This window comes from Pteronotus mesoamericanus, unplaced genomic scaffold (assembly GCF_021234165.1).
Source record: "Pteronotus mesoamericanus isolate MK-2021 breed Mesoamerican mustached bat unplaced genomic scaffold, CSHL_Meso_final scaffold_651, whole genome shotgun sequence".
Taxonomy (NCBI): Eukaryota; Metazoa; Chordata; class Mammalia; order Chiroptera; family Mormoopidae; genus Pteronotus; species Pteronotus mesoamericanus.
The window spans coordinates 26,921,196-26,941,975 of NW_026555325.1; the positions used below are offsets into that span (position 1 = coordinate 26,921,196).

Below are 20,780 nucleotides of genomic sequence, written 5' to 3' on the forward strand. Positions count from 1 at the left end.
GGACAATCTTGAAAGGAAGAATGGGCCATTGCATCTGGGGAGCTGAATTTCCTGTGTATCACTCTACAGGGCTTAATCACAAATTCAGGGCCACAGCAAAGAATTACAAACTTACATTGTCTTTCATGGTATCCCATGAACCCAAGTGTAAATGCACTGATTCAAAACTGTGAAAATATGGAAGAGCATTATATTTCATTAGTTCCAAACTAAATGATGGAACATATATACCTTGAACCAGTTCTAAATACAGGCTATTTAGAGCCTGTATTTTCTCAGATACCTATGAAGAAATACAGGGTCTAATTAGGCCACAGAAGGCATGTCAGCAAAAAAAGTTTCCAAATGCTGAAACAAAAAATAGTTAAGTCTGTTTATTTCCTAAATGTAAAATGTGTACACTTTAAAATTTTGGTCACAGTTTTCATTAGACTGAATAGAAAATTAGATCAAAGTCACACACTACTACATTGTTTAACAAGAAAGGATCCTTTTGTACTTTCATTCATTAAAAAGCTAAAAGATCTGCCTCTTCCTAAGACTTAAGAGACTCTTCTCTCCTACCATCAACTAGGACAAATGTATATTCCTTTCTGTGTCCCTTTGGGGCAGCAGGGGATTAAACCACAAAGCAGTAGTGGCAGAAACTTGTTTCAAGATTGATTGAAAAGGTTCCGGCACTCTAAGAAAAAAGGACAGAAGCTCCCCTTCACTAACCTTCACTAAAAAGTGAGCCTGACACCTATTCAAAAGTCACTGGGAATGTCAAGAACAATCTAGAATTCTTACTGCCTCTTCACAAACTGAAATTAATCTACTGAAAGGAAAAGAAAAGGAGCACACAGCTTGCACAAACAAGACCAGATTTGCCTAAGGTGAAATGGCCTGAAGAAACAATGTCAGCTTATTCTAGCTTGAGTCTAAGTGTATTTTAGGGAATTATAGCTGTGGGGGGCGGGGCGGGGGGGACACCCAAACCCAGACAACCTGCCAGCTTTGTTATATAAAGATTTAATTATATCTGAGCAATTACCACTGATAAAACCACCAGGAAGGTGTGACTGAAAAAAGGGTTTATGCTTTACAGAGAAGGCATTTACAAGCCACGGTTTTGTACAGACTAGAGCCTACAGGCCATTTATCTTGGCAAAAATAGTGATATGTGGCAATATTTTGAAACACAATTCTTATCAGGGCCTTCAAGGTACTTCATTACTGCACTCTAATGGTTGTCTACCGCACACATGTATTGTATTATATTTTTACTGCATTGAAATTATGTTAATCACTGTTTTGAAGCCATCTTCATTTGAGAAATATCTGCCTATAATCATAGACACCTCTAACCTCTATTTGAGACAATGCACCATCCACCCAGTCTTCAGCATCATCAGAAAACTAAACTAAGGGGAGCGGGAGTCTAAGAGACAGTTTTTAATGGGTCATACTTAACCAAAATGGGGTCAGCAACAAGAAAAAATAAAAATAAAATTAGACTCGCAGTCAGGAGGCTTGTTTTCTACACTATCCCCAGCCAGTTTGGGCAAGTTACTTTTCTCTGTGTTTTAAGCAGGGGGTAAAGCTAGTTATTCCACTTATCCTCCCAGGGCTGTTTAAAGGTCAAATAAGATAATAGATCTGCAAAAGCTGTTGAGAGGCATGAATCGTAGCAGTTAGCAGGCTGTCAGAATATGCTAAATATTATACTACATAGATGAGGATAATGTGAGGGTCAAAGGAAGGGAAGAGATGACCACTCAGTTGTTGGGCTTGGGTGAATAGAAGAAAATGGAAGGAAGTCTGGTATGGGGGCAGTGGAGTGAGATTTTGGAGAGGGAAGGGGCTAGTTTTGTGGGAATAATAATGTTTTGTGTTTAAGGCAAGAATGGGACAACTAAGTAGAAATGTAAGCAAGAGGCTGGAGAGGGAAAAATAAAAAGTTTGGACTAGTTAAAATAATAAAAATCTCCAGAGAAATTTGTTAAGGGGGGGAACTTGCTGAGCCAGTTAATGAGGGTGGGCAGTATGGGGGAGAAGGGAGGTAGGAGAGAACAAGGGTGAATTACTCAGAGAGAAATAAATGTATTAACAGAGTGAATGATGGCATGGTACTGCTCTTTTCTCCACAGGAAGGAAGCAAGCACGTTCAGGACTGTTAAGTGATCAAAATAGGTCTGTGAGAAGCAGAACCAAGAAGATTATTAGCTTTGAAGATTGGGAGGATACTGCCATTTTTGAAAATAAAGTTGCAATGGAGTAGTAGAGAAGGAAGCCAAAATTCATGTGTTCTGAAGGGAAAGAATGGAAGGAGAGAGAATTGGGCTACAGAAGTTTAGCAGTTTAAAGATTTTTATTTATTTATTTTTCAGGGAGAGGGAAAGGGAAGGAGAAAGAGAGGGAAACATCCATGTGTAAGAGAAACGACTTGCATGCCCCCAACCCAAGACCTGGCCTACAACCCAGGCATGTGCCCCGATGGTGGTCAAACCTGCAACTTTTATATTTGTGGGGCAATGCCCAACCCACTGAGCCACTCCAATCAGGGTTGAAGTTTAGCAGTTTAAAAAGGAGAAAATAAGGAAGCAGAAACAGCAGAGAGGCAAGAAGGTAGAGGAGAAAATGGATAGAAGAGGTGTGATAGTTTGAAGTAGAATGTTGGTTATAATTGTACCCAAAATGAGAAGGGATAACACCACTCCATGCGAATAGCAAATTGCAGTAGCACTGCACCTCTCATTTTACCTTGGGTGAAGCCAGTAAATGTCAAGTATCCACATGTAGCAAAGAGAATACATATAAATACAGAAACCAAGGTGGACAAATGGATGATGCGGGACCACTTAGCCACTGTGGGTTCTTCCAAAGAACTGTAAACTAAGAAGCAGTTATGGTGGCAAATAAATGCTGCAAAAAATAAATAAATAAATACATAAATACATACATACATACATACAAAGCATTATTGAAGCAAGCACCAATGTTCTTTTTTTACTTCTGAAAAATTCAGAGATGTCTGCTATTTTGGAATGCTAATGAACTGAACTTCAAATATACCAATTTTTGAGATATGTCAAAAATAATCTTTCTAACAGCTTTGGGAATGAGAAATTTCATTCACATTAGGTTTGCATAGTCTCTTTATGTCACTCTTGATATAAGCCAGGACTATTCAATTTTCTATTCATTTTCCATTTCCCAGTGGCCTTTCCAATATTAAGGGGAATATATACAACGCTACATTTTCAGCTCACAATTTCTTTTCCAATCTGGGATGTAACAGAGCAGCTTTAGACAACTGTCCAATTCTTAATAATTTGTGTGCAAGGTTTCCAAGAAGTCTATAACGTTTGCTAGATTTTCAAGTTAAGAAATAAGATGACTTTAATGAGTATTCTGCATGAGAAAGAGACTTGTCCAAATGGAAGCAAATTTTACTGATGAGTGAAGAAAGTTTGAGCCCGATTTTATGGTGGCTCAAACTAGGTCATATGCTGCTAATATGATGTCTAAAACGTAGGACACCCGCTCTTCAGACATAAATATGAAACATAACACTTTTTCACTGTACAGAAGACTCCATATTGAGGAAGGGCCTTTGAAACCATATACTCACCGAAGGACATGACACCAACGGCCTGAATGGCATTGGGTTTTGCAAATACCCAGGCATCTTCTGATTTTGGTCTAAAAGAGAGTTAATGAATGATTAAACAAATATAAGCATAAGCATATCTGAGAACAATGAATGCTGTCACAATATAAACTGAGTATCTTTAAATCATAATAAGGGGCCCCCATTAATCTTGTTTAATTATAAAAAAATTTCCCAGAAATATCAATGTAATCTGTTAAGCCCAGTCCTCTAAAAATGAACGTCAAATACTTGGAAAGACTTTATTTTTATATATTTAAAATATTCACTGACTACTTAATTTTGTGACTTTACTCATCAATTTAACAACAAACATTTGTTATCATTTGAGATACTCATTGAGAAAGATACAAAAATTAATAATGCAGTGTTCTTCCTCAATTAATCAATACTCTTTTTTACTCCCCCCTCCTAATTCTTCCAAATTCATCCTACCCAAAGGAAAGTCTTAGTTGGCACTACTATATTGAGGAAGGTGGACATGAACTAATATATTTGAAAAAGACCTGTATTTTTTATTGATTTTTTATTTTTTTAGAGAGAAAGGAAGGAAGTGGGGGAGAGTGAGTGAGAGAGAAAGAGAGCAACAGAAACATTGATTTATTGTTCCACTTATTTGTGCATTCGTTGGTTGATTCTTTAGTATGTGCCCTGACCAGGTGAACTAATATTAATCAATGGTGTCCTTAGCTATGTTCCGGAAACTATCCTATGTTATCTCAATCTTCTCAGTAACTTAAGTATTACTATTACTATTTAATATATTAGGAAAGTTAAGCTCTGGGTGGTCACATAACTTGTCAAGCTTCCACACATAGTAAGTGAAGAAGTTGAGACTTTTCCTTGGTCTGTCCATCCCGGTATCTCTTCTACATTGAACTCTCAGTGACCTTAAATGCCTACCTGTGGACATACTTCTCAAAAAGGTTTTGGAAACATATATACTTTAAATAGCTTGAAGGAGGCTGTTTTAGTGGAATTAAAATATTTGCTAGCTTATTTACTGGCAGGGATTGATTTCCCTGACTACCACATCCCGGAGTAATAGTGAAGAGCACAGGCTCCAGATAGGGCAGCCCGTATTGGTCTTCTGGCTCCTTTCACTTCTTAGCTGTGTGATCTTAAGCAAGTTACTTAACCTTTCTGTGTCTCAGAATTATATCTGTAAAATGGGACTAATAATAATAGTACCTAATTCATTGAGTTATTACGTAAATTAAATAACTTAAAACTCCTAACAGAAAACCTAGCACATATTAAGTATTCAATAAATGATCACTTGTACTATCAGATTATGTGTTATATTACTATTATCCATTGTCGTTTAATAAAAGGTAGCAAAGTCTCAAAGTATGGTGAGCTTCACTGAAAAGAAAAGTCTTCAGCAAGACCCAAAGAATATATGAAATTAGAAGGGAGGGATGGGGAACAAAGAAAGCCTAAACCCATCTATTTTATGTTTAGTTATTAATCCTAGAAGTAGACACAAAAAGTCCCATTTGTTTTGTTAAAGTTAATAGGATCTATGCATTACACCATTTCTTTCCACTTTTGAATGATCAGATAAAGACACAAAGAAACTAGCCAGCCTCCAAGGGAGGCCTCCAGCCCTCCTGAGGCGCCGCACTTCCTTTAGTTTTTTGAGTGGGAGCTGCTGCCACCTGCTGCCTCTACTGCTATTGCAGTGAACATTAACCTCTAGCTGCACACCAGTCAAATTCCAATGATAATGTGGAAAAATACATATTTTGTCCATGGTCCTTAAAACTTTCTTTTTAAAGGCAGTGTTAACCATTGCAGAAACTTCAGTATTTTTAACTTTTTAATATATTTTAATTGATCTACTTTCCCTGTTAAAATATTTGCATGTGAGTTAAACTCATTTTTCCTTTCTTTACAGATTGTAGTGGTGCATTACTTTTTAATTCTCATATTAGTAATGAAAAGATAGAAGTTTGATTTTCAATTTAATTCTTTATTTAAGCCTTTAAAAATTTTCTTGGTCCATACAGTCTCTTCAGATATCCCCTAGTTAAGATGGAGTATGAAATAGTAAATAGAGATAATTTTGGATTTTCCGTGTTCAGCTTAATGAAATGGATTTTATAAGGTGTACAGTATAAAAAAATGTTACAAATCAGTAAAAAATGTGTGTTCACTCTGTCTGTATGGTCAACTAATATTTGACAAAGGGGGAAGAAGCATAAAGTGGAGTAAAAATAGCCTCTTCAACAAATGGTGTTGGGAGAGCTGGACAGCTACATGAAAAAAATTGAAATTGGATCATCAGCTGACACCATACACAAAAATAAACTCAAGATGGATAAAAGACTTAAATACAAGTCGCAACACCATAAAAGCCCTAGAAGAGAACATTGGCAGGAAACTCTCAGATATCCCATGCAGCAATTTTTTCACCGATATGTCTCCTAAAGCAAGGGACATAAAGGAAAGAATAAACAAGTGGGACCTCATCAAAATAAGAAGCTTCTGCATGGCTAAAGAAAATATCAGCAAAATGAAAAGGAAGCCAACTGTATGGGAAATATATTTGCCAATGATACATCAGATAGACGTTTGATTTCCAAAATATATAAAGAACTCACACAACTCCACTCCAAGAAGATAAACGGCCCAATCAAAAAATGGGCAAAGGAACTGGGCAGACACTTCTCCAAGGAAGAGATACAGAGGGCCCAGAGACATTTGAAAGGAATCTCAGCATCACTAGCCATCAGAGAAATGCAAATTAAAACCACCATGAGATATGACTTCACATTGGTCAGAATGGCCACCATAAACAGATCAACAAACAACAGGTGCTGGCGAGGCTGTGGAGAAAAGGGAACACTAGTCCACTGCTGGTGGGAATGCAGACTGGTGCCGCCACTGTGGAAAGCAGTGTGGGATTTCCTCAAAAAGCTGAAAATGGAACTGCCTTTTGATCCAGTGATTCCCCTGCTGGGACTATACCCTAAGAATTTCAAAACGCCAATTCAAAAGAACCTATGTACCCCAATGTTCATAGCAGCACAATTTTCAATAGCCAAGTGTTGGAAGCAGCCTAAATGCCCATCAGTAGATGGTTCGATCAAAATATTATGTGACATTTACATAATGGAATACTACGCAGCAGAAAGAAAAAAAGAACTACTACACTTTGCGACAGCATGGATGGAACTAGAGAGTATTATGCTAAGCGAAATAAGCCAGGGGGTGAAAGACAAATACCATATGATCTCACTTATAAGTGGAGCCTAACCAACAAAACAAAGATGCAAGGAAAATAAGACCAGCAACACTGAAAGAAAAAAAGAAACCAACAGAGTCAAGAGGGAAGGAGGGAGGGGTGGGCGGGGAAAAGGAAGGGAAGGGTCAAGTCAAGGAACATATAGCAAGGACTCATGGACAAAGCCAAAGTGGGGAAGGAGTGAGGGGCGGGGGGCAGGGAAAGTGGCGGGGGGAAGGCAGAGACAAATGTATTTGAACAAAAAAAATAAATTAAAAAAATGTGTGTTCATATCTAGGTAAAGAGAAGAAAAAATACTGAATGTGGCTTTGAGATCTTTTATGGAATAGTCTGTGATTGAGTTCCAGAAACAACCATTTCAAGAGGAAAAAAAAAGTTTCTTGGTATATTTTATAAGGTTGCTGAAACCTTGACACCAAGGTGGGTGAGAAAATGAACACATAGGTTGTTCTGACTTTTGGCTTAGATTCTGAACTAGAAAATAAAATATTAAATGCAATCAAGAAAATATGTAAGAAAAGATCATGACTAAGAAGAGTCTTTCTAGGGTAGTTCAACGACAGAAGAATCTATTAATGTAATTCATCACATTAACAGATAATGGAGAAAAAAAGCTAACAACATTGCAAAATATGTTGAATAGTCTACAATCAGATATTTATTTTTGATAAGCAAAATATTAATAAAATAGAACCTCCTTAACCTGACAGATATATGACATATTTAGAAATGAAAATGTGAAATATTTTAAGGTGGAAACCTCATTAGAATGTTCACCATCACTGCTTCCACAAAACATGACTAGAATTCCTAGTTAATGCAATAAAATAAGTGGTAATATATGTAATAGTTGGAAAGGAATAAATTGATTGTACACAATATAATTGTGTACCCAGAAAATTCAAAAGTCTCTACTGATAAGCTACTGGAGTATTCAGCAAGGTCACTGGATACAAGCTCAATACAGAAAAATTGATAACACTGATGTATACAAATAACAACCAATGAAATGTTTTTTAAATGCCAGTGACAACAAAAATACTAAATATTTTAAAAGATATACATAGTCTTAATGGCATGATATAATTTTATTGAAAAATACAAATAACTAGAGAAATATACCTACCCATATACATGAATGGGAAAACTCAATATCCTGTAGGTGTTAATTCTTCCCAAATTCATGTTTAAATTCAAATAATAAAATATGATAATGAGCATGGAAAGAACTTTTCAAAAGCTCAAAAGTAAAACCATAAAGCTAAAGATTGATAAACAATAAAATTGATGAAAGGTAAATATAATATGTCTGCAAAATAAAATGCAAAGTTAAAAATAAATATAGGCTAAAAACTGGGAGATGAAATTTGTCATGCATACAACCAAGAAAGAGTAATTATCCAATATAGTAGCCATTCCTGCAAATCAATAAGAAAAGATATTCCAGTGAGCAATGGACAGCAGTCAACTGATAGATAAGGAAATGAGAATAACCAATAAATATGCTACAGGCTCCTCAGCCTCCTTAATGATTAGACAAGTTAAAATGAACTCCATAGGAAAAGAGTATTTTAAGCCTAATTCACCAAGAACAATGTTGATAAATTGCTGGGAAAGAAAACTTGCAATTATTGTAGAGGGAGCTCTATTGTAATACACTTTGGAGAAGAATTTGGCAATGTCTAGAAAAGCTGAAGTTAATCAAAGCTTATAAGCAAACAACTACATTTTTAGGTATATTCCCCAGGCTAGGGAAGTGTACATGCGCACAAGCAGATGTGGATCAGGATGTTCACTGCTGCATTGTTTATTTTAACCAAACTTTGGAAACAACCTCAATGTCCAGCAAAAAATTGATAAATAAATCCATAAAAATATGAGCTAATCATAAATTTGTGTGCTATAGAGCAATAAAAAAGAGTCACCCAGTACTAACTGCACCAAAATAGAAATACATGGAATACGATATTGAGGCAGAATGGTGATTATGTATATCTTTACCACAGAGATTATGTATATTTACAGACATACTAATCAATACTATATATTGTTGTCGATACATTAAGGTATAATATAAGTATAAAAACATTAACAGGGATGACTTAAAACAACTTAATAGTTACTTCTGGGTAAAAAGAAATAAATCCAACTTAAGAATAATAGTTACCGCTAGAGAAAGAGAAATTAATAAACTTTTAAATATTATAGCCTATTGTTGATAAGGATTGCAAACAAGTATGAAAAATTACTTCAAATTTTTTACCCCCCAAATCTGAAACTTATGTCTATACAAAAACCTGCATACGATGTTTATAGTAGCTTCATTTATAATTACCAGAACTTGGAAGCAACCAAGATGTCCTTCAGTAGGTAAAGGAACAATAAACTGGCACATCCAGTTAATGAAATATTAATATTCAGTGCTAAAAAGCAATAAACTACTGAGCCATGGAAATACATGAAGGGAAACTAAATGTATATTACTAAGTGCAAAAAACCAATGTGAAAGGCTATATACTGTGTAATTCCAACTATATTCCATTTTGGAAAAGACAAAACTATGACTACAATAAAAAAGATCAGTGGTTGCCAGGGGTTGGGGATTACGGGATGGGATTCATAGGCAAAGCACAGAGGAATTTTAGGGCAGGGAAAATACTCTGCATGATACTGAATGATGAATCCATGTCAATTATACATTTGTCCAAACCCGCAGAATGCACAATACCAAAAGTGAACTCTGATGTAAACTTAGAGACCTTGGGTGATTATGACATGCTAATCTAGGTTCATCAGTTGTAACCAATGCACCGCTCTCGCAGTACCTATGCATGGGGGATCCTGAGCATGTGTGATAGACTCCATCAGGTGGAGGGTATGTGGAAAATCTCTGTACCTGTCTCTCAACTTTGCTGTGAATCTAAAACTGCTCTAAAAAAAAAAGTCTTAAAAAAAAACTATACTGAATATCTAGCTAAACATGGTTACAAACAAAGCCAAACACAAGTGTTAATTCTAGGAAAACAAGTATACAAGAAGAGAAACATTACTATTTAATTTTGAACATTGTGTTATATCTTTACATATTTTGATATGGTAAGAAAGGAAAGATAATTTGAGAGAGCTAAATCCTCATTTACTATATGGCAAGACAACAGTTGAGAATCCAGAAAGAGCAGTTGCAAGCACATTCGTAGAAGTAAAAAATGTAAATGCCAAAAGATACATATGAAAGAGGAAAAGATTTAGCAGGAGGCTGTTCTGTTTCATTAAATGCCTTTTGTAATATTTGATTTTTAAAAAATATGTGAACATATTCTTTTGAGAAAAAAAATAATCCCAAATGAAAGTAATATTGGGGAGAAGCAGGATTCTTTAAAATGTCCTGCAAAGTTTCAAAAAGATCATGGCAATGTAGTGGAGGTTTACTATAAGGGTCAGATCATTTAAGGAGTAATGCTTCAAGTGTTTTAATATATTTTAATACTAACAAAAACAGAGACTGGCATACAGCAGTTTGCAGCCTTGGGATGGCAAATACTTTGAAAAGAATAATTGCTTCCCTTACTCTAAAAAATTCAGCCATATGCTTAGTTACATGTTTTAGAAACCTTTTTGTGTGGGGTAGATGTGGGAGTGGGGAGGTTTTGGAGAGTCATTCATTTGCAACATCATCTCAGCTTGGATTCTTGGATTCAGGCATTTCATCCTATTTTGAAAGACAAATTCCACCTTATCTTTACAACAGCTGAGTGGTAGCAATAAGGCAAAACAGTAGGAAGCAAGTCCTAGCAAATACATCTCCAGTCTTCACAGACTTATGAAAACAAGCTTCACGGGATTGCTTCTGATCCCCAGAACATAAGACCTTTGATCAGGAAGATCAACCATCACACCTCTCTGTGGTACCTGCTCAAATTCTTTTCTGCTAAATATAGGCACTTTTCCAAATCAGACCATCTTGGCAGAGCCTGCGTTTTTGTTAAGAGAGCCTTACACATTAACCTCTTCAACCAGATATATCCGAGAGTTAAGGGCTTGGGCTGGCAGGCAAACAAAGGCCCCATGTTTCCTGTCACACCACAAGCTATTAATGACCTAGGCAGATCTGCCCACTTCCCCAGCTGGGTCTCCACAGCCCTCTGCCACTTCCTGGCTCTGAGCTCACTTCTCTTCTGATTCTCTTCTCCAGACAATTGTGATTTACATGAACATGTAGAGGTGCTCACGAAAATTCTTTGGAATCACTCTTAAACATCAAAACTGATCCTTTATTTTAAACATAAAGTTTACATAAAGCTAATCTTCAGTAAAAATTCACGTATGATATTGTGATGATTTTTTTTTTTTTGCCAAAATAAAACTTTTTATATGAATCGTGTAAAAAGCTTGCACAGTTTGGAACCGCAAACATCACAAATGCTTCCTTCTTCTCATTTGGGACACCAACCACTTTTGATTTTTATTTTCACCTACATTTTTTTCTTTTTTCCAGTATTAACTCAAATTCCTCTGTCAACTCTTTAAAAACTGGTGTTAACTGTTTTTGTCAGTTAGGATTGAGGAAGCAGAGTGAGTCAAAGGAGACAGGATCTCACTTTTTAATATAATAAAATTTGTTAAAATTATGTGTGTTGTTTTTGTTCTCTACTGTTTTCCAAAAACCAGAATTACATTAAAATACTATAAGAATTTACATTAAAATAACGGTAATTTCAGATGTGAGCTCCAGATAATTACTTTCCCTTAGGGTTCGACTCTGGTTTTGCTTCTCTTCACCTCATATGCTGTCTCAGTACAATCTTGTCCATAGCAGATGCTCCCTAAACTCCACACTTTTCTAAAATTCTAGGAGGCTTCTCTTCTTCCTCTCTCTACTCCCCAAGTGTTACTCAAAATCAAGATATTAAAATATTAAAAACATTTTTCCCCAGACCTGCCTCCTTTCCTGTTTCCATAGCACCTGCTCATAATTCTATTAAATAGTCTATTGAGGTTATCTTCTATGTGTTTGTCCACTCCACCTCGCCCCCACTTTTAAGAGACCTGAAGAAAGGAATTGTGCTTTACTCATTTTCCCAGCCCCAGGACCTAGAAAAGTGATTAAAATAGTAAGCATTTTTAAATGTTAATTGACTGGGCAGAGTTCCATTTTCTCATTTTTGTGGTGAGTTCTGGATCATCTACCAGCCTGGTTATGCAAACTGGAAACGTTGGCATCACCTCTTCTTTATCCTCCTCTTCTCTTGTACCAACCTTGTTCCTATATTGTTCCAGTTGCCTGGTGTGCTTGCTAGAGATAGCTTCCTTCTAGGTCTTTCTACCCGCAATCTCTGCTCACCTCTGCTGCAAGAGAAGCCCAATTGAAATGGAAAGAAGCTCTGGTCACTCCCCTGCTTGAGAACTTTCAATGCACTACACATAAAGCTTTTCTTTCATGTTGGTCTCTTCCAACTTCTTTATGATCATTTCTTTGTACATTCTAGCCAAACTTTCACCTCAGAGTCACCAAAACTCTTGTCTCTTCCTGAATACGGAAGCTATGTAATCAGTGGATTAGTAAAGCACTGTCTTCAGCAGTTTTCTTTATTTATTGATTTTTTTAGGGGAAGAGAGGAAGGGAGAGAGAGGGAAAGAAAGAGAGAACATTGAGCTATTGTTCCACTTATTCATGCATTCATTGGTTGATTCATATGTGTCCTGACTTGGGATCGAACCTGCAACCTTGGTGTATCAGGTTGACACTCTAACCAACTAAGCTACCCAATCAGGGCCAGCAGTTTTTCAAGAGAGAGTGAAGACAAGACCATTGTTAAAATTCTAATAAAAATATATTTGAGGAGCAATATAAAAGCACCTTTATTTTTATTTGATGCTTCCCCTAATCAATGGCAAAGTGTCCCTCTTCTCCAAGTCCCTCCTAATGTTAGAGACATCATGCTTGTATGCCTCACACACTTTTGTCAACAATAACTTCTAATCTTTTCCCCCTTTCCTTTTTCAGCCAACTAATGCCAGTACATTTTTTCAAGCAGCAGATCACATATTGTCTAATCCTGAAATAAAACCACTGCCATAGTTGTGCAAAGAGGCCTTCTTCTGTTTCCATTGCACTTTCCCCTAATTCTATTAAGTATTATATTGAGATTATCTCTCCAATGTCTATTTTCCCCATCCACACACTATAGGTATCTGAGGTAAGAGGCTCATTCTTCATCTTCACAGCTCCCATGCCTAGAAGAATGACTGCCATCGGCTGGACATTTAGTAGACATTTGCTGTCTGAAAGAACAGGCTACTCTATTTTTGCCCTTAGGTTATGAATCTATGCCAGAGACCACTCTGTCTTCAAACTGGAAATAACAAACAGGTGGGAAACCTCACTAAGATAGCCATTTATAAAAATATTGATGATAGGTAGAATGAATTCTTAACACCGAGCAGCCTAGGCTGTTCCTCCAGCTCCACTAACATTATAGTGACTGAACTAATCTCTCAGAGTATGTTGTGCTGCAGCTGTTTTTCCTATTTTCATGTAGACTCAAGTCAAACAATGGTTCTATTTGTTGCTGCATGTAGGCAATCTGTCCCGTTAAACTTACCAGTAGGTCTAACAGTCCCGCACAACTTGGAAGTCAAATAGTATTTTAACTATGAGTTAGCAAATTTTTCTAAAGTGGAAGTAGCCTAAGGAAAATTTTCTTTGATAAGGAGTGTTTTTGCTTGGCATTTTTATTGTCCCGAGATAATTTTTACTGTATCGTTACTTCAAAATTTTGGTCAGTTAATCAAGTTGAATCAATTATAATCAGAAAACACATGGATTCATTCAACTGGTCATTCAATAATCCTTTGCTGAATTCTAACTCTGTGTTACGCACTGTGATGAATAATGAAGATTCTGTGTGGAAAAAAACCCTAAATATGATCTCTGGCCTCGTGGAGTTTAAAATATGGTGAGAAAGATATAACACATATAACAAAACATATAAAATGGATGAAAGTAATTAAAAAAATAGCATTATTGTTTCATTTCCATTTGTAAGTCCCTTCTTACTTCTTATGGTGAAAGTTCAAAATTTAACCAATGAAAGTATTCAAGTTCTGAATCTCTTCTGTCTACCACACTATCAGATAATCTCGTCTCTGAAAAAATAGAGGGCACTGAGCATGAACACTCAAATTCTTTTCACTGGTCTTTAGAATGAATCCATATTTTGCTTTCCATACTCTTATTAAGAGGAAGAGGTATCCCAACTCTTCTCCAAGGATTACTCTATTATCATAAATTCCAACTTTGCAAGATCTCCTGAGGGACTCTTGGTCTATAAAACGTTCAATATCTTCAATAGTAAAAAATGTATTACTTATAGTTCTTATTCCTTCAAATCACTGTTGTGTCATGGTATTTGCATGTATTGATGCTCTTCACACACAGACAAGAATGGAGAGGGAGGGAGAGGATTTGCAAAATTCACTTTCCTATCGTTTGCTTTCATCTTAATTCTCTATAATCTTGACTCTACCCATATTATTTGATTGAATCTCTGGAAAGTTACCAGTAACTTTCCATCACCTTAAGTGGAAATCTGTAGTTTACATCACGCAGTATCTGCTCCTGGAATCACTACCTTGATTTCCTTTGGGATCATCCCATCTCCTGTGCTCAGTTCATGTGATTTAGTTTGGTTGACTTTATCCTTAGCATGGAGCATAGGCATGTAATCTAAAAACATATAACTCAACACATGCCATAATGATAGGGTTTGGGATTGTTATGTGTCTTCATTGGAGCCAATGAGAACTAATATTGGAAGTAAAGTTGGAGGTGATTTATAAGACAAAGCCCTTTCTTTTCCTATGAACTTGGACTTGAATAGATGTAGGCTGAGACTGCTGCTGCCATCTTGTCACATAAAGGGAAAACCATTCAGGAACTAGAAGCCAAGAGATAGAAAAGGAAAAATTATATCTGATTTTATTGACTGAGCTCATAAATCCAGCAAAATCTAATAACACAACTACCCTTGAACTTTACAATAATGTGAGTTAATAAATTCTGTTTGCTTAATTTGCTTAGGGTCCTGGGGTTGTTGTCATTGGCAACAAAAAGAACAATAATTTATACATTATCAAAAAATTCTAGTATTTGACAAAATGAATTATTATTTTTTTTCCAGATATGTACTATTCCTCTGTCTTTACCCATTTTTTTCTGATCCATTCTTTAATTTCCTTTAGTTCCTCTTTATGCATTGTACTGTAGAATTTCAGGATTAGAATTATAGGGGGTAAAAAAACTAATATATATTGAAATACTTGGGGAAGTCATATATATTTACCTGTGAAAAGTCTAGCTGCACTTTTGGAATTATGCTTGAAACACCAACCATACATACTATTGTTTTAAATGTTGTAAAAGAGATACTATATGAAGGGAAAATAGTTGTGAATTTGGACTGCATGCTACCATTTCTACCCTGAATGTAAAGAATTGAGTATTAATGAGGCACAAAGTGAAGTTTTTCATAGCAGTAATGTCCCGATTCTAGTTTAAACAAGAATGGGAGAACTGTGCTATTGCATTTTCGTACTAGCACACTTCCTGGAAAGCAATTAAATTGCTTTACCACCTCAGTTTTTAGAAAGCAAAAGGTTAGAAAATACAATAAAATGAACCATTATTTCCAAAAAGAACTGAAAGTCATTGGACTGTGAGATATTTGAAATCATATCAAAAACCAGAATTTATGGCCCTATGAGTTATGGAAAAGGAAATTGAATTGTGTGTTTTATTTTTAAAACACAATGACTAAAAAGGTGTTTCCATAGTAACAAGGTCAATACCAGTAACCATTACAGACCTTTCTTCTTTCTGATAGTGGGTTTGAAGATCTTTTTCAAATACCACTTTAAAAACCTTCTGAAAAAGTGTATCTTTTCTGATCATTCATCTGAACCACGAATGAGGAAAAACGCACGTGGAGTATTGAATTTCTCATGTTTTATGGATCACGAGCATTTGTGGCTGTCACATTTTCAGAAAAAAAGCCAGCCTGACTAGCTACTATGCCAACCCTTGAACATGGGATTTGATTAGCCTGATTGTAAATCTGGACAAACAGAAGTTGTTTGCAGTAGTATTCAAACAGAAATAAAAGGCAGCACAGTATTAAAAAAAGCACACTTCTTTAACAACTAAATATTGAAGGAGTTAAGTAAATAATCCCTATTAGAAAAATGTCAAAAGCTCAGCTAAAACAAGATATCACCACTAGAGAGAGGTTAGAAAGATACAGGCCTCATTTTGTTTACAACAGAAATAAAAAGCTCTTTGGCCATAAAAATCAATTTATTTAGCTGAACCAGGAAGTGGCCTCTCCTTTCTCTTTCCTTTTTGTGGAGATACACAGCCAATATGATGATCATTTATGAGATACTTTATTTTTCTTTGTATTCACAATAGTATCTCACATAACAGTATATAAAGGATACTTTAAAAAGTAAGTGGAGAATGAATCATGAAAAATAATGACAGAATATTAACTAAAATAACACAAAATCTCTATTTTTAGAAATGATTCATCAGTTAAATGTGTACTCATTTTTTTCATTGTTGTTCAGTGACAGTTGTCTTGCCTTTTCCCCCATACCCTCCCCTGCCCCGTTGCCCCAACCCCAGTCAATTCTCCTGTTGTCTATGCCCATGAGTCCTCTATTCGTGTTCCCCAATTTCAGTCTCTTTAAACCAAGGAGCTGTGAAACCTTGTTCATAGACTCATAACTGATAAATAATGAATCCAATTGCCTGATCCCTAGACAGTCCTTCAGAATCTCTGCAGGTGAGGACCTGGCATCAGTTTTTTTTAAAGCTTCTCAGGTAATTCGTATGCGAAGTCGGATTTGAAAAATCATTGCTTTAAACTGTTCTCCTGGAGCTCAATTAATGAATAATTTATTTACCTCCATCTTTTAAGTACTTGTTTTTTCCTCAATATTGCCTCATAGTGCTATACTAAATCTATTAGGCCTTTTATTATAACCTAATGATTTATTGTTTAAATCCCTTTTCATAATAAAAGCTTCAATTAAAATGGTCGGCATTAACAATTAAAATTTTTACCCAAAAATTATTTATTGAATTTTGTTCAATACAGTTATGAGATTTTTGTTGCTGTGAACTCCACTTCTGAAAATTATAACTCAGTACAGTTATCAACATAATAGATTCTCAGTAAATGTCAGTAGAATTTAGTGTATGCTTTTGGATTTTAATGCTTACCATTCCTGGCCCTATAATGTCTTTTACACCCTTATCTATCTGAAAAAGTTCAGAGTCATCCTTCAAAACATGCAGATCACGCTTCTCTTCCTCCAGGAAGCTCTCTCTGATTCACACAGACTGCTCTGCACACTCTTCTTTGCCACTGCCACTGCCCCCGGTTTACGCTATAATTTTGCACTCCTCATACTATACTGTCATTTCTTTTTCCTTCCCTCCCTCCCTTTCTCCCTTCTTCTTCTTTTTTTTTTTTTAAATAAGTCCCTTCTCCATACCTGCTTGTGAACAACTTGTAGCAGGTGCTGCTTATATAAGTTTTCTGCTCTTTTTCTCCCAGGGCACATCAAAATAGCTAGAAACAATAGGCATTCTGAGTTTACTAAATGAAAGACTAAGTGGTCACAATGAAGTGAACCAGGTGTGTTTCAGAAACGCTAGTGTAATGGACTGAACTGTGTCCCCCAGCAAAATCCGTATGTCGAAGTGCTATCCCCGCAATGAGATGGTATGTGGAGATGGGGGCTTGGGGAGATAATTAGGTTTAAATGGGGTCATGGGGGTTGGGCACTCTTGATGGGATTAGTGCCCTTATGAGACACCCGAGAGCTTGCCGTTCTCTCTCACTTTCTGTCACATGAAGACAGAACTTGAAGACCAGAAAGAGATTTCTCACCAGAATCCGACCATGTCGGCAGCTTCCACAACTATGAGAAAATAAATTTCTGTTGTTTAAGCCACTCACCTATAGTAGTTTGTTCCAGGAACCCAAGATGATTAATACAACTAAGAACTGAGGTTAAGTTGTTTGAAGAGAACATTAATATAAACAAAACACCATAGATACTTATACCTTCCCCTTTTATTTACATTTAAAAAAACTGTGTTTGTTTTTACAAAGAAGAGACCATATAAAATGCGGTTAGACTAGATATTTCATATTTTCTTCCAAAATAATTTGAGGCATAACTTTTGGTATTTTCCTAGTAAACTAAGAGGACTGGCATAGCATATAATTAAAAATGACGTGATTTTGCAGAACAGCAGTTAATCAATAGAAAAAAGTAAGTTACCTTAGGGACCACATTATTAATTATAGCTATTTGCCAGGCTTCCTTTTCATTTATTTTTCTCACAGATAATATCCATTAAAGAACCAGCCTATCCCTTGCACTGTCCTAATTATGTCTTAATTTTATTTTCCCTTATTTGGGATAGAGAAAATATTTAAAGTCTCATGGAAATTCCATAATGTATTATTTATTTATTTATTCAATAAATATTTATTGTGTGTTATAGGAATTTAATTTTATATTTAAAGCCAATTTACTTAGTTTCATCCCAGCATTATCTTGCAACTATAGATATAAACTACCTAGTCTTTATCAGGTGAATCTATTCTCTAATCAAATAATAAAAACTGTGCAGTTTTAGATTAGCAATATTCACACTTTGAATTTCATGGATGAGTAAATAAAATTTAGGAAACCAATACCAAATTATCAACATTTGAATTTGGCCAACAAATAACATTAAAAGCAAATAAATACTACTATCATCTATCACCGCCAGTTTACAAATGACAAAGCATTTTAACACAAAATGCTTTGTGTTAAAGACTATAATCTTAGTAGAGAATAAAGGGTGGCCTTCAATGTGACTACATTTTACTTAATGGGAAAAACATCCAAAATATTCTTTATTCATCTCATTTTATCTTAGATTGGTGAAATTTTGTTAAGAACAAATCTCTCTCTGAGGTAGAAATAGAAATTTTTGCCATCTACTACTTTCCTTTCTGAGTGTTCTCTTTAGATCTTATTTCTCACTATTCTCATCGGCCATGCAGAGTCCAAGGTAAACATGCAAGTCTACTGAAATGTAAGTATTTCTTTCATTTCACCAAATACTAAAGAAAAATGATGCTTCTAATACTACGATTACTTTACATTTCAGAAGCTATGTCAAAAAATACCTATGTGAAGGTTATAAATCAAAGACCAAACAATATAACAACAAAACTTACATGTGTGGACCCAATGAAATTACCCTTGCTGTTACAATCCCAAGAATCAGAGTTGTTAAAACTGTAGAAATAAGAGAGATCTGTAAAAGAAAACGTAAAGATAGTGTCAGTTTAATGTAGAGCAGTGATTTTCAACTAGTGTTCTGTGGTAAGCACACTGTTGTGCTGCAAGAATTTTTAAAACATGCAATACCTTACTATTTAGTCAGGAGTACTGATCTGTTTTCCCTTAGATTGTTAAATAAAAATATGACAACAGCCAACACAACAATAGCCATCCAGTATGAATGAATCAAAATTATACCTATTTTTTGTCAGATACATTTATTGGTGTACCACAGAATTTCAGTAGTTTCTATGTGTCATGAGATGAAAAAGGTGGAAAATTGCTGGTACAGAGATTATTTTATTGAGAATATTAGGTGTTTCTCTTCTTACTTGGGTAAACATATGCACAGTTTCAAATACAATTATTTAGTAGTTTATTCTTATAGATCGGGTTGATAATCTCAAGTATGTAACTTTTTATCAGATCATAGTTTTTTTCCTCTGTAAATAGGAGAGCAAGTATCGTATATGACTATTGCAATCTTGCATCATGGCTTTACATATTTTTAGTGGCTTCCTTTGAGGAATACAGAACTGGTGATTTTTAAATGAAAGTATGTTTATGTTTCTTCAGGCCCTAGTTTAGTGCTGATTTGTGCTTTTATCCTATCTATAGCTGCTCCTTCTGCTTCTGTCTTTATTTTACCTTTGCCCTTTCAACACAACAACCCCTCCCAGCTTTTTGAGGTGTCTCTGCTATTTTCCCTTTGCTCTCTAGCTCTGTTAGTCTTTCTTCCTTTGTGATCTTGCTGTTTGGTCTGTGTTTCTAAGCCTGTTTCTTCTTCTCTCTCCCATCAATATTTCAACTGGTTAAAATATAAACTAGTCAGTGTGTGTATGTGTTCTATTCACTCATTACATTAGATCTATGTTTTTCCTTAATTTTTAATGGATAAACACACTTTACACTTTTTTCTCTGGTAAGAATAATATAATACAAAATTAATTTTATTTCATTTAATGGTTGTTAACCTTGTTTTCTGTTGTTAGTTTTTACCTAGAAAGAAAGTCCTATTATGAGTCCTCTGATCTACTGAGGATCAGAAATGTTAAGTAATATTCTCAAGGTCACATAGCAAGAAAGTGGCAAAGGCAGAACTCAAATGCAAGTATCCTGACTTCAGATCAGGGCTCCTAACTACCCTGCTTTGCTAAGTAGGAGATTTATTTAGGTTTTTCAATATGACATGTTAAAGGGGCATTTAGAGAAAAAAGTGTTTAGATAATTATGATAGAATATCAGCAGCTTTCTTTTCATGAATTTCTTGCCTTCTGCTCTGTGAAGGTAACATTTATGTCTACATTGAACATGTGAGTGGAAAACAGTTCAGTGATTTTCGATATTTCACCATAAAAAAGAAAACCCCATTTGATGCACTCTTTGGTTATTTCTGGATGACTGTTAAAGAAAGAAGGCAGAATAGTCATAACACTCTGGAGTATCATCTCTATTCTCAGCTGTACC

General features: G+C 35.5%; 1 protein-coding gene across 1 annotated transcript in view; it reads right to left on the reverse strand.

Annotated features, from left to right (window-relative positions):
- Positions 1 to 20,780, reverse strand: part of SLC38A11 (solute carrier family 38 member 11) — a 47,987-nt gene that overhangs the window by 11,212 nt on the left and 15,995 nt on the right. The window contains exons 7-9 of the mRNA XM_054562335.1: positions 19,208 to 19,287; positions 3,614 to 3,684; positions 2,743 to 2,904 (exon numbers count right to left, since the gene is read on the reverse strand). Of these exons, the coding sequence (XP_054418310.1) occupies positions 2,743 to 2,904; positions 3,614 to 3,684; positions 19,208 to 19,287 (313 nt within the window). The remainder of the gene's footprint in view (positions 1 to 2,742; positions 2,905 to 3,613; positions 3,685 to 19,207; positions 19,288 to 20,780) is intronic.